This window comes from Myxocyprinus asiaticus, chromosome 17, assembly GCF_019703515.2.
Source record: "Myxocyprinus asiaticus isolate MX2 ecotype Aquarium Trade chromosome 17, UBuf_Myxa_2, whole genome shotgun sequence".
Lineage (NCBI taxonomy): Eukaryota > Metazoa > Chordata > Actinopteri > Cypriniformes > Catostomidae > Myxocyprinus > Myxocyprinus asiaticus.
In genome coordinates this window covers 25,207,751-25,223,332 of record NC_059360.1, presented here as the reverse complement: position 1 = coordinate 25,223,332, position 15,582 = coordinate 25,207,751, and the positions used below count along the sequence as shown (strand labels likewise).

Genomic DNA, 15,582 nt, shown 5'->3' with positions numbered 1-15,582 from the left:
ATGCACAAGTTCTTCACTTCACTCAAGCACTCAACAGATGCATGGGTTCAATGACAAATAAGATAATGACAGATTTTATTTCGAAGAATCTACTGTAAAATGAATATGCCAGTTCTTATAAATGTAATCTCTATATTCATGTTGGATTCATGTTTCTGAAAAAAATGTTATGCTCAGTTTTATACTTGATTCCCCACATTTTACACTTTATGACCTTCAAAATTGCCCCCATCAAAGTAAATTTTAAATCAGACATTAAAAAAATGTTAGAAAAAGAAGAGGTGCATTCAAGTCATTGTATTTTTGAATAAATTAATTGATCTGGACACAAAATAAATTGTGTAAATACATTATACTGTAATATAAATACTGTAAAACTATTAAAAAATGTTTACAGTCCTCTCATATCAGCACTGCACAGATTTGAATTATCGAGATATTCAATGATGAATTACCGGCATCTTGTCTTAGAATGGTGAAATTCTCTGGAATGCCTCCTACGAAGACACCCGTGTTCTGACCGATGATGGTACTTCCACTTGTGGCTGATGACGATCCTGTTGAGGAGGAAAAATGTGACCTAATCCCCTGAGCATGTGCCAAAGCTAAATCAATACAATCATGTTCTTTCAACACTGTTCCTGGCTTGTCTAATAATCAGAGTAGGTCACAGCAGTATTTTTTTAACAACTTTATTGTTACAGTCTAATGGTTTCAGGTGGTGCTCCAAAGCAGATAAAGTCACAATACTCCAAAGAGAAACTGAGATAAAGCCATCCTTTCAGTGTTTCCCCTAGGATTTTTTTCAGCAGCGGTGCTGTTGTGCACGCATCCACAAGCCCGCATGCCAGACCCGTGTTAACGTGTATTGGTCGAGGAATAGCTTAAAACAGGGGTGTCAATCTCAATTTCATCCTGGGCCACATCAGGGTTTATTTTTACCCTCAAAGGGCCTGTTGGATATGTGGCACCAGCACATGCTTTGGTTTGGTAGCACCCAAGCAATTACCAATAATATTACATATTATGTCCATTGAAATGCACATTTTTATATGGCTAAATTGAAATATTCTGACAGTCTGACTAAGTTGGGTCTCCGTTACAGATTCCTTTTATCAAGCTCCTACTGATTAAACTACAGTCATCTCTTGGAATTTCTGAAGGCAAACAAAACAATGAGAGAGCATTACAAGAGAACACACTTTATACAGTTGGAAAACTGATAGCTTGGTCCATAATAATTATGAACATTTACCATAATATTGTTTTAACAATGATATTTGTAATAATTCCATGGTAACCATAAGTAAACCATGCATGGCTCGTCACTACCATGATTAGTAACTATGGTTTCTATATAAAGAACTATGGCGTTTTTGTAATGAAAAACAGCAGTCTAAATACATTTAGAAAGCTTTTCTGTCACAACTACCATAGTTAATACAGTACAGTTAGTGTTACTACAGTAAATCCATGGTACATTTTTATAAGTGTTGTGATTTCAGAATTGAAAAGCTTTCTAATTTATGTTAGAAAGCTGTTTTCTTTGTCAGCCCTGTTTAGAATGTGTGGCTGTTTGTTTTAAACTAGTTTCATCACAGAGACAATGAGAGTTTTGCAAAACGCAATTCTGTACCGCATTCAAACAGGTTTCGCATTCCCCGCCACTCATCTCACTAGTTTACAAGCGCATTTAAAATAGTCTGTTCCGCACCTGCTCTGCCCTTGTGCTCCTTTATCCATGATTGAGCCGTGTTGATAATTGGCCCATGTAGCGCTGTTTCATTCCGCTTTTGAAGCGAGCAAAATGTGCTCCAGAATATACAGATGACAGGGGAAGGGCGCAGTGCCACTGCAAAATGCACATAGGGGTAACACTGCCTTTGCTTGAAATCTATTGAAGTGGGGGCTTAGAGGGATTGGCAGAGTGAGTGTGTGGAGCTGGACTATGAATATCATATGTGTGTGTGCATCATTACCACTGTATTGACTGTCGACAATGATTGTTCCCACGGCCTGTTTCCTGGTAGCGATCAGATGGTGCCACTGGTTGTCGTTATAACGTCTCCCTCCGTCGTTGTGAGGGCTGAGGGCCACGGCTGAGGCCTAGCATCAAACGGTGAGGGTTAATCACTCGCTCATCATGAACACAGCTCACACACTGCACAAATGAAAGCTGATCAGCATGTTTAGGTGGAGGAGACATTACCCTCCTGCGCTACAGTGGTTGTGCTAAGGAGTTAAAAATGTACATAGACTAATGCAGTGTAAATTTCAAAGAAACCATAAAGACAATGTAAAACCCTACAATGTTTTACCAAGCTTAAAATCTATATAAAACACTGTGTCATAAGTAAACTTTTCATGTATATGTAATTACATTGTTATAACAATGTAGTAACAATGTTATATCCAACGATGGGATTTTTTTCCCTTCTATGATGAAGGCTTTAGTAAATTTTGGGTAAATCATTAATAAAATGTGATAAAAGCACCAACTTTATCTGTGTCCATTTTCCACATATTGTGATATCACAAGCTGTCTGGCTTGTATTTCAAACATGGTTAAATACTATCCCCATAACTACAAGCTACAAGATTGAATAAAGTGAAAATTCCACATTCACTCTTATTGCAGATATGCCATTTAACTAGACATAACAGCTAGAAACAGTTAGTAGGTCAAAGATCAAAGTCCCCGGCAGTTAATTTCAATGGATACAAGCGGCATACAAGTACAGCTCCTATGTACTGGACAGCCTGATGTCACAGTGAAATCGGAAAGAGTTTTCTTTCATCAAAATCGGTATACGTTGACCAAAATTTCGAAACACTGCCCCCAGTGGTCAAAGCGGTAAGTGTTGTAGGGCATATGGGCACGTGTGATCTCCATTTATGTCCAGGAGAGGTCGCCAAATGCTAGTAGTGAAGTAAGTTGTTTTCAGCTTTACAGGACATTATACAATGAAGAAAAAAGCATATATTTATAAATTCTAACCCCCAACCCAAACCCAAACCTTACCTTAACCATTAGTGGTGTAAAAAAGTAATGTTAGAGGGAAAAGTGAAACCTCAGAATCATGCTCGTCATTGATTATTCAAACGTGGTTAATGCCTGGCTTTCTAGTCTCCCCTAGTCTCCCATGCAGCTGATGCAATGCGCTGCCAATCGCACCAGGTGGAAAGGTAAACACATTGAAACCACTGCAAACATGTCTGATTAGAATGCTACATGTCAGCGTGTCGGCATACAGTCGCCGATCCTAGGGTACCGAAACTATCGGAAACATCATGCCGACTTCAGGTGTGATTATGTTGGTATTGGAAGTGGAGAAAGACTGAAATCTCCAACACTGTTGGTCTAGATTATGATCAAAAAACATATTTCAAATCAGCAGTAAAATCTGACAACAGTGGAATCATAAACTGTGCTTATTTAGCTTAGATCAGGCAAAACCACTATTTTTCAGACTGGTCAAGCTACTGTGCATTACAAGTGATCCATCTCAGCTAAACTGTCTCTGGTAAAGATTCACCAACAAGTAAGAGAAACAAATGTGTTTAATGCACTTGAACATGGCAGTTTGACAGTGTCAGTTTTTTTATTACAATATACATACACCCAGACCTAGACTTGACCATTTATTTTCCAATATATGTGCTAATGGAGGAAAAGTTGGTGAAGAAGTTGAAAAACTAGCGTCAAAATCCCTCTTGGCACAGACCTCAAATAATGAGGAATTCTGCCCGGAGATAGGACATTCCCCAAAAGCAGTAAATTTCATGGGCTGGCACCATCAACATAAGATGGGGTTATTGTCCTGCTAAAATATGACATCATTCAGGTTCATACACTTAACAGCCTGACTGAGTGCTCTGCAGTGAAAGCACAGAGACACAAAGTATCACATCTCCTCTTTGTGATGAAGATTTAATGATCAAATCAATATGTGTGTGTGGATGCTAAGGGAAGGTAGCCCTGTGATATGCTTACTGCAGATAGCAGAAGAGAGAGAGAGAGAGAGAGAGAGAGAGAGAGAGAGCTTTAGGGGGAAACCAGGACAAACACAACACTGCATTCCTATCCCTCCTCCCACTGAAAGTATTCAATGGAGTTTCTTTACAATGGCAGATCAATTCTGTCACAACACCTAAAAGCCTTCCTGAATAAAATAATCTGCCAGCAATTTAACAGGTAACTTCTTAACTAAATTATGGCAGGCAAAAACGCTGCAACTGTGGGTGTATGTGTTCATACAAGACAATGGCTGGGTTTCCCGATAACATTGCAACTTAAGCTTTTACGATCAACTTAACTAATGTCGCTCATTATTTTACAATGGAGTAAAGCCCGTTTCCCAAACCAGCACGTAGATTGCTCATTATAAAGTTTAACTTAAGTGCTTTGTTACGGGAGCTGTCCAGTCCAAATTGGTGCTGATCACTTTGGCCAGTATGTCCAGGAGTTTGTCTTCTCAAAATGAAAATAATGTGGAAATACTAACAAGTTGTTTGTAAACTTGTTGAGGTGCCAGAATTTATTAACTATTACTGAATTTCATAAAAATATTATGATGGCTTTAGTAAGATGGAGTTTCAGATGTATTGATGCTCACGAAGCTTGTTATTTTGGCTGGAAACTGAACAAATACACACAGAACAAGATCAAAATGAAGGGCATCAGTATTGAACTACTCATAGGCCTATCTAAATATTAATAGATCATCTGGTTAGAGTTCAAGGCACTGTGTACTTGTAGCCTTACTGCCATTATGCATCATACAATTTGTTACTGCCTTGTAAAAAGACTATAGGCGAGCCGATTTGAACCAGCCATTGAAGTAAGAAAGGAGGAGGAAGAGAGAGAGGGAATCTCTCATTGCACACTCTCACTCTAATCTCCTTGGCAAATTCTAATTATTTATTAGGCATATTTATTTAAGTTTTAAACTGCATGGTCATATTACTCACATATGTCTTAAATAATTTGTTTAATAAGAACATATCGTCTTTCTATTGCCATTACAATTATGCTTATCAAAGAAGGCTAATATAACGTACTGTATTATGTGTCTTGTAATTTAGATCACGTCACATTTGCAGTCTTTGGAGACTGCCTATTGTTTTCATAGTGATTTATTCAACACTTTTTTATCATCTGAAATAGTTAACAATGGCTTTCCAATTATCAGAATATATTAATAAAATGTATTAAATGTCCCATTGTCTTTGATAAACTGTGAAAAATGCCAGAAAGATATGTTTAAGTTGCACTTAATGGACTTAAGAGGGGTTCAAAGCTTTCGTTAATTTACGAATGTTTCTACGAACTACTTAGATAACGATGCTTTTGGGAAACGTGCCTTATAGATTAAGTACTACTTAAGTGCTACTAATGTTCTACTTAGTGCTTCGGGAAACCTAGACAGTATCCTTTCATTTCAAATATATCTCAGTCTTGTTCTGTGCGGACAGGCCTGAGAACTACTGCATGACCGGAACGTCTGATATGGCATATTCAAGTTTTAGTTATGTGCCATTTAAACATTAGCTAGGGAGTTTTAATGACTAAACCCCAAACTTTCAGTCACAGCATTCATCAACTGCAAACACTGCAGCAATGCTGGAGGATATTTACACCACATATCAACTACTTGCATAAATTAAGCTAAATGAATAATTAATTAGGTCTTGTTTCTAAGATATTTATATATATATATATATATATATATATATATATATATATATATATATATATATATATATATATATATTTTTTTTTTTTTTAGATAAAACAGAAATAGTCTTAATAAAGGTTCAATTTGATCATATTTAGGGTTAACAAATAACTAAGAAACTGAATTTATCTACTTAATATAAATAACGACATTCTCTAATCCTTTAAATAAATATTTAACAAAAAAAAAGAATATTTTTTAAACTATTTTTATTTTATTATTTTTTAATAATAATAATAATGATAATAATAACAACAATTTAATTAATAACAATATCAATAATAACAATTATTATTATTAATAATAATTAATTATATTTATTATAATAATTATTAATAATAATATTGTTATTTATTATTTACTCACTATTTCAAAGCAAAAGCAAAAAGGAAGATTTTCCCTGAATAACTCAAAATTCAGTCTGTTTCTCATACAAAGCTATTGCATGACTTTAGAACAGGGGTCGGCAACCTTTTTGACATGAAGTGCCATTTTTAATTTTCCTTGTTAACCACTGTACTGCCAAGTTTAGTGCAAGAGTCACTATCATTGTGGTTTAAGTAGCGTGTATGGTGGGTTGGAAATGTCAAACATTGATTGCATATCTTCTTATTTACATCAAGTGTTGTTTTGAATAGAAAAAGCAATAAATAAAATAAGAATATGAAGAATGTTATTCGCTCAACCGTGATTTCAAGCTGGGACTAAAAACGGTTCAAGGAAGGAAAATGAAAAACGAAAACGAACAAATTTTTTTGCAGAACATAACCGAAAACCGGAACAAAGTGAGTTTCAATTGTTCCGGAGAGAAAATGGTATTTTTAAATGCTGGAAACTGGTTATAACTGGTTAATTTTCTCCTGATAATTTTTTCATGAAACTAAAAGCCAAAGGGATTATCACAGTATATTTTTGGATCTACACCACTTCATGTTGCCTGAAAAAATTAAACGTGCTTTGAACAATGCGTAATTGTCCGTTGTGGATGTCATATTCTGTGAATGAAGACCTTTTTAACAACTATGTATAATTACTACATATAGTATACATGCACAGCTAATTCAGATACAAGGAAAACATTATTAGATGTAAAAAGTAGTTTTCTCAGTTGTTTCTAAGTCTTCAGTGAATTATTGTTAGATATGATGCATTAATACAGATTTGATGCTGCCGGGTTTTGACTCAGAAGCAGATCTTTAATTAAAATTTTACTTAACTGTTAATTAACTGCAGGTTTATGATTTCTATTGTGATGAATCACACATTATTTGCTTATTTTAAGGGAAGTGGCTTATTTTGAGTTTGTTTTTCCAGACTAGATTGCTTGCTTCTCTTGTGAGAACTGGCAACGCTGCAATTGGTATTTCACCCACCCCTTAGAGCAGAGTACCGTTATTTTAAAAAGAACATTATTAACCATTCTTTTTTGTTCTAACCAGTAACCATTTAGAAAAGAGGCTGCGGAACTTTTGAACTGGACAAAAAAATTACATTTTTGCTCAGAACGAACCGAAATGAAAAAAATTTTGTTTATAGTCCCTGATTTCAAGTGCTGCCTGAATTGATCTGCGCCTCTGTGTCAGCGGATCATGATTGTGTGAATGGTTTGCATGTGATGTGCTCATCCGCTGATTAGCGCAGTCTTGTCACACTTTAATAGTGTCTAGCTTCCCATTCAGTTCATAACCACATAAAACACACTACATGATTATCAGAAAGGATTACATCAAGAGGTAGGTTGGCATTCAGGTGCGAGGAACTTAAAATAATACTAGTTTGACTCTCTATCTGTCATGTGCCGGTGATTACCCCCAGAGAATATTTAGCAGAGATGGGCCACTCCTATTAAAATAAATGGGAGCAACTGTTACACCCAGCGGTCAATGGATATAGAAAGGAAGTCCCATCTTACAAGTAAAAGAGCCAGTCACCTTTTAGATACGGACTTCACCTGTCAATCAATTTCGAGAATGCTTTTTTTTTAAACGCTAATGTTTTTTTTAGCATTATCTGAGGTAAAAAAGCACAATTTATGATTCCAGTTTTGTCAGATTTTATTTCTGATTTGAAATATGTTCTTTGATCATAATCTTGACCAACCGTTTTTGAGAGTTCGGTCTTTCCCCATTAAAGTAGATAGGAGCTGGACTGTCATGACTGGAAATAGCCTCCCAAGAGCATTGCAAAGATGGCTGACAGTGAACTGACTTTTTAAAAAGACTTTGTTACCCCTCTGCATGCCATCAGTTGCTGACCCCTGCTTTAGAACATTTGGACTATAACCACAAGTTATAAAGACTACTTTGTATGCTTTTACAGTAGGTGAGTTTTTGTCCTTTTTAGAGTAAATGTCGTCATATTGAATAGAGCTGTGTGAAGATTCCTCCAAAAATAGCTTTTTTGTGTTCTATGGGAAAAAGAACATCATACAGGTAAAGAAACACATGAGGGTGAGTAAATAATGAGAGAATGTTCATGTTAGGGTGAACTATTCCTTTAATGAACGATGGGAAATAGCAGGCATGGTGAAAATAATTTATGTACTAATATCCCTAAATAGTTAATAAAAGATTTGTTCCTCAACATATGTACAAAAGTCCTACATAAGCTGCTATAGGTTTTAGTTATGGAGTGTGTGTCATTAACACAGTGAGCAGCATATTCTTAGTTAATAGCCCTTGAGTTTGTTTAAGATGATATGGGCGCTGTCCATGGTACTACTGCAACTAATCATGCCCATGGGCCTTGGGGAGACCGTTTCTCCTCACTGTATGCCCAAAAACCCACTCATCACTAAGTTATCTTTGAGATACTCAGACAAGGAGACATTGGGGGGGGGGGCAGCCTTTACAGGAACTAAATACACTTTCATGAGACAGTGTTTCATACAATGCTCATTAATTTCATCATTAGAAAGAGTGTGTGGGGAAGCATACCAGTTCCCTGTGTCACGCTCAATTAGCATCCCATGGTGCTAATCCCATTAGAATTGTTGAATTCGTTAATGGGGGAACTAATGGGCATGCTATCAGGGGACATTAATTGGGAATGACACCACTTTTAGTTATAATTATCAAACTACCCTGACAAAATGTGTTTACGAATGCAAAACTGGCAATATTCGGCAATGGCAGGTTATTGGTGGGGAGAGATACTCGGTGGTCTCCTGGACACTAATGTGAAATCATCTTTCATGATTGCTTTCATCATCAGAGCAACAGACTAAACCCTGCATGCTAGTGCTGCAGTGGGGTAATTAGCATGCCATTGCTATTCCCACCCAGTGTCTGTGGGTAACAAGTTAATTGGTCTGAAACTCAAACACTCTTTGAGCTGAAGACTGTAGCACAGAAAACTTGATAGATAGTTCATTCCATCAAAATGCACATTTCCCCCTTTCAAAGCCAAGTGAGCTGCCTAGTTGCAAACTGCCTATATATGCAATTGCCTTTTTACCTCATAAGCATAAATGTGCATACTAAGTATACAAAAATGTGAATTCGGCAACAGTAGGTCAAAAGTGCTGCTGTTAGAATCAGTTTGCGTTTCCCAGAACATTTCCCAGAACCCATGTCTTGGCGATTGCTCACGAAAAATAAATACATAAAAGATTTGATGGCTTTTCATTGCATAATTAAAGACCATGCCATACCTGAGGGTCGAAGAGGAAATACGGACGGCCCTTGTGCATTTGCAGAGCGACATATTCTTCTTGTTCTCCAGGGGAAACTGCAAACAGGATAAGCCCCTCCTCTATGCATGTCCGGAAACTCAGCTGCAAGCCTGGAGAGAGTGTCAACACATGTTCCATATCATAAGCTTGATTGACTGGCAGTCCACTCTACTAATCAAACAACTGACCTGAACATAGCTCAACAGATGAGGACAGGCAACCCTATATATATATATATATATATATATATATTTTTTTTTTTTTTTTTTTTACTGTAATCCTTATGCAATAACAACATAGTTTTCACGAAAAAAAAAAAAAAGATGCTTATCTGTTATCTGTTTGGCAAAGGTGCTTACCTGCTATAATGTTTGAATATGTTGTCTGGTAGGGTTGTTGAAGCTAATTTTGCTTGTCACGCTTGTATGAATCGAACATTACTCATGTGTTAACCGATCTCGATGTATCTACGTTGTTGGGGTACGTTACTGTGACATGTTTACTAATAGTTATCACTTCTGAAATTGACTTATTGTAATTGTTATATTTCATATTTAAGCATATTATTTTCATGTTTAATAAAGTACATTTTATCCCCATCATTATTAAATCCTTGTTTTATGTTTTTAGTTTACTGTGTTATTGTGTGCGTTGCATACACATACTATTGTAGTATTATGGTTCACTTGCATTATCAACTGAGGCTGTACAATACAATATAATCTAAAAATAAAACAAAGTCTTCAATTGAACTTGTATCAGCCATACCACGAGTTTCACCTCTTAAACTGATAAGTGTAGTACAATACAAACCTTAACAATAGATAAAACACTTGAATAATCATATAAATATATACTGGTAACTGATGGTGATTGAGGTGATTGAATCCCCTGTTCTCTATGTAAAAGCGCTTTGCATGTAGTCTCAGAAAAGTGCTATACCGTAAGTGTAAAATTCATTCATTCAAAATATGTAAATAGAAGTTTTTTTTTTTTGTCTTTATCAAAGCAAGTACTATTTCAGTTTTATAAGTTTAATTGTATAATATAATATCAACATGAAAATAGCAAGTTATGACTCTGGCTCTGTATATCTCCCAGTCATGATCACACACAAGCGATGTCCAGGTAAGCACAAATCACGAGATTCATCCACCAGAAGAACAGTGCCAAAACACTTCTGCAAATTGCTTGCAATTTTAAGTTTCAAACACAGATGTGGCTAAAGAGTACAAAGTTATGTAGTGCAGATTTAAATTAACTTTGATTTAAATTTGAAACTTGAAGAAGCAATTCAACTTAGGTTTTCAATTTTAGTGGGTTTAATTTCTGTGTATGAAAGGTTGCTTCTAATTCTAAAACAACATACGGTAGTAGGACAAAGAGACATAGCAAAACAGGGCAAAACATAATTAAATCATTACAAGTTACATGTCAAATGCAAACACAAGCAATTGTATTCATAAGAATGCATGAACCAATGACAGGATGTACATGCCCAGAAGTGTGAGAAGCATTGCTCTGATGATTCTTAAGGAGCCAGAATGTGTGTGTTGCCTGTGAGAACAAAACATTCAGCACTGACTGAATGGTCCCACAGTGCCTGAGAAGATCTACTCTCTAAAGACTCAATCCTAACAGAACTGCTTAAAAAAAAAAAAAAAAAAAAAAAACTCTCCCTTAGTAAAACCTTCCACCATCTGACCTAAAATCAGATGTAAAAATACCTTTGAAGTAACATCCCTCTTCAATATGAGTTCATTAATATGTTGAAGGCTGTGACTACAAACCCATTCAAATGCAGACTGCTCAGATTAAAAGAATCCACTTAATCTATCATTGAATCTCCAGTGGATTGAAGTGGTTGTAAGTCTGCTTGACCCCATGTAGAGCAGCAAGATGTTTCTTCAGGCTTCAGATCTATACAACTGATACAGGGATTATACCATCTGAATACCAACCCTACAGAACTGAATACAGCTGCATGTTGCATTGCACAAGACAGTTTACATTTCTTTGCACTCAGAAGGCGTCAAATACTACAACTAAAAGCCCTGATATTCTCACAGTGAAGTTCTTCGCTCTTTGCTCAGATCCAAAAAGGTTTTGAAGCAGCTGAGCAACGGTAGACTGTAAACATTTAGACACCAGCCACGCCGCTAGATATGGATATGATTTAAAGGAGCAATTGAATATGAAGATGCACAAGACTACATGTAACACCTTAACTAACGTGAGATTAAAATGTGTTATTAATGACTTCATGCCTCATTCTTTAATTCACTTGGGATTAGTAAAAAAAAAAAAAAAAAAAAAAAGCTTTTTTTAACTACTCAATAATTTAAAGTAATATATACTGTATGCAGTATGTGTCATTTGTTGTGTTTACATTCAGCATTCATGCCGCTAATGTGCTAACACACTATACATTATAACATTATATGTTCTGGTTACACTCTGTTATTGTAATTTATAATGACACTGATACTACTGCAAAGATGGGTGTATAATAAGAGTGTTAATGGGCAGAATACAGACAAAAGAATTATGATTTGGGCAGATGTGTGAATGGCTTTTGGCTGCAGATGGCACATGAGTGAAACAGCATATCAAACATCAGAGTGAATGGGCACTTCAGAGTATTTGAGTAGATTTGATTCCTTTTGTAGACTAAAATAAATAAATAAATAAATAATAAATAAATAAATAAAAATCACATGACATGTTCTTGGAAAATGTCACTACACAAATGATCGGACAGAAATAGGTAAGTTTGCACCAGCTCGCTAATAACTCTGCCTGCTGGTGTGTTCAAGTTAACTTGACCTGGAGCTTCAGGTCACACATACTGATGACGTGGACCAATAGCAGTAAGAAAGTGTTTAGCAAGAAGTACGAAGTTTACCTGAATATAACGAACCATAGAAAATGAACTCAAAAACATCTTCGTTTTGGCCAGATTTAGTCTAAATGATGTCCCACCTGTTTGTTCTGTGGTGTCTTATGAAATATATCAGGGCATTAATACTGCCCCTGACAAACACTTCAGCAAAGCAGAACTTCTACAGAAAGCCACAAATAAAACACTGCAAACTAAGAAATGAGTTCAAATAGAAAATTATACCCCAAAATATCATCACTCCCACTTTTCAGACTCAGGATCAGCTGATTAAATTAGCTGACTAAATTTTGATTTAAATGTTTGCAAATTATTATTGTGAGAAATTAATTTCATGCTGAGAGGTTTTGACATTTACATAGTGATGCGCAGGCCTATTGCCCACACTATAATGCCTGTTTTACACCGAACGCCAAAGCAGGACAGAAGAAGTGCATATTTTTTTTGGCGTCCATGTTAGCAGATGAGTGTATTTACATCGGAAGCAGAAGCAGCGCATCAGAGCGTGGCAGAAGCAGTGCGTGAGCAACAGTGCAGCGGGAGTTGCCGTGCTGAGACTATATTTGCTGTGCTGCTCGCACTGAACTAAAGTGAAAGTTGATGGACATCATGAAGATGAGTTGACATGAAAAAGTAGATATTGCACAGATTAAGCATACAGTATATTTGTAGCCTAGTATGCTTTTGTTTTAATTACAGCTCGTAGGAAAGCAAAAACATAAATACATTAAATGACAAAATCAAAATGTAATTATTTTAATTATTTAGCTTAAGCAGACATTTGGTTTTATAATTTAAAACTACAGTATACTACTAGCCATAAACAAACAAAATAAAACTGCCGTTTTAGATACTATTACATTGAGAGTAGTTCTAAAGGGTGCCTTGCACATCTATTTGGATCGCACGCAGAGCTTTAGATGCTCTGAGCAGCTCTTTGTCTGCTTTGGAGGACAGCGGAAAGGGAGCGCTGTCTCCAAACAGAGGATCGCCCACTGGGTCGACACCATCGCTTTGGCATATCACGCCCAGGACGTGCCGCCCCCCTTGGGGCTACGAGCACACTCTACTAGGAGTGTGGCAGCCTCCTGGGCTCTGACCAATGGCACATCTTTAGCAGACTGTAACACTACTTAGTGGAAAGGAGGGGGCGAGAAGCAGATTTCCTGCTTCAGGTAAGAGTTTTAATCTTGCACTCTGACGCTTACAGTTCCCCACTCCTCATTACTAATTATATAACAAAATGTCACGTCGTGGCCTTTCTTGCGCCAGTCTCTCTCTCTCTCGTCTACTGGCGGTGTGGCTCTTTTATGCCGCTCTCCCCGTGCTCACTGAAATTAGAGACAGGTGTTAGACATAATTTAGCTCAGGTGTAAGCGCCCTTACCGCTTTCTCTCTCTCCGGAGAGATGCTTGACCACGCCCCCACTGCCACAAAGACATCTGCAGAGCAGCGGGCTGGGCAACACCCAATACCTTCACGAGGTTCTACAATCTCCGGGTTGAGCCGGTCTCGTCCCGTGTGTTGTCAGGTACGAGCAGGTAAGTTGCAGGACAGCTGGCCAGGTGTACCGCTTGCGTATAGCGCCTTTCCCCTCCCGGAGGCGAAGACGTGCACTTTTTACCCCCAGTCGTGTTCACGAAGTCGTGGACCCTGGATGTCCTTCCTCCTTAGCCCTGTGGCAGGCGAGTTTGCGGAGAAACTCATAGCAGGCCCAGTACATGTGCTAACTTGGTCCTGTACTGGGGTAGGTTCTCCACATGCGCTGGTTGCCCATATGTAACCCCGTGTGATGTATCTTCCGCGAGACTTCCTTGGGCAGAGGCCCCTCTGCCCCCGGTCGCCGTGTTTGTAGAGCTCCTCTCCCCCTTGGTAGGACCTACCACAGGGACTTCTCCACATGAGACACTACCGACAAGACTCGGTAAGACCATGTGACGTATTTCCACACAATTTCCTCCCCCTCGGGCAGGGTGTGGTCTCCGCGGTGTCTTCCCCTTGGGAGTGACACCCCCCAGATGCAGATGCTATATGGCCCCCAGCTGAATGATTTTTCCCTTTGGGGGAAAAGAGAGGATGCCACGGCTGGGGCAGCCGGTCCCCATTTTTTGGGCAGTTGACTTGTCCCCGAGGTGCAGGGGGCCATACGACACTCGTAAGAGCATTGGGGGAGATTACATGATGGCCGGGTGCACTGGCTACGAGGCACAAAATGGTCTGCCCATCTCGCACCACCAGTTCACGTAACACAGTTCAGCTAGTTGTGGCGTTTTGTATAGGGACCCCTAGTGCCACTATATCGACACAACATCGAGTGAGTGACAGATAGGGAACATCCTGGTTACTTTCGTAACCTCCGTTCCCTGATGGAGGGAACGAGACGTTGTGTCCCTCCTGCCACAACACTGAACTACCTGCTGAAATGGCCGAGAATTGTCTCGGCTCCTCAGCACAAATCCTGAATGAGGGGTTGCAACCAGCTCCTTTTATACCCGTATGTCCAGAGGAGTGGCATGCAAATTCCACTCGCCAATTCCCATTGGCCTTTTCTCAAAGATCAGAGGTATTTGGGGCTCCCAAGGGTGACCCCTAGTGTCACTACATCAACACAACATCTCGTTCCCTCCATCAGGGAACGGAGGTTACGAAAGTAACCAGGACGATATCAACACACTATAACCAAATTCTTCAATGGGTTTTCAGGCTACTACTTTCTTTAAAAACCCTTTAAAAAACATTTGAATTTCACATGTAATATTAGTGTGCTTTTGAAACATTTAAAAAATGTGCTCCCAATGTTTAACACACTCCAAGCCTTAAAAGGATAGTTCACCTAAAAGTGGAAATTCTGTCATCATTTACTCTCCCTCATTTCATTTTAAACCTGTATGACCTGTTTTTCAATACACTGAAAGGGAATGCTGACTGAAATAGACATAATTTTTATTTTTGGGTGAACCAACCCTTTAAATGCTATATTCATTTGATCATACATGACATGAATTTAACATGCTCTCACGTGCGTTTAAAATGCATTTACATGTGAAATTCAAGTGCTTTTTTTTCCATTGAAGGTAGAGGAAGCATCTTAAAGCACCACTTAAGGAGTTGTTCTGTAAGACAACATAGAGAGCCTGTCTCATGTTGACCATCTAGTCTCAGCCCTGTGGCGGGTGGTGGGGGAGAACATGGATCAGAAGTTGTAGGTTCAGCAGAGCAGATCTCTCTGGGGTGATCAGCTATTTTTTGACAAGTGCTTCACATCCATCAGA

The 15,582-nt window shown here is 38.1% G+C and overlaps 1 protein-coding gene across 1 annotated transcript in view; it reads right to left on the bottom strand.

Annotated features, from left to right (window-relative positions):
* ush2a (Usher syndrome 2A (autosomal recessive, mild)) overlaps positions 1 to 15,582 on the bottom strand; it is a 344,744-nt gene that overhangs the window by 202,877 nt on the left and 126,285 nt on the right. Inside the window, exons 21-23 of the mRNA XM_051723371.1 lie at positions 9,391 to 9,521; positions 1,980 to 2,106; positions 456 to 557 (exon numbers count right to left, since the gene is read on the bottom strand). Of these exons, the coding sequence (XP_051579331.1) occupies positions 456 to 557; positions 1,980 to 2,106; positions 9,391 to 9,521 (360 nt within the window). The remainder of the gene's footprint in view (positions 1 to 455; positions 558 to 1,979; positions 2,107 to 9,390; positions 9,522 to 15,582) is intronic.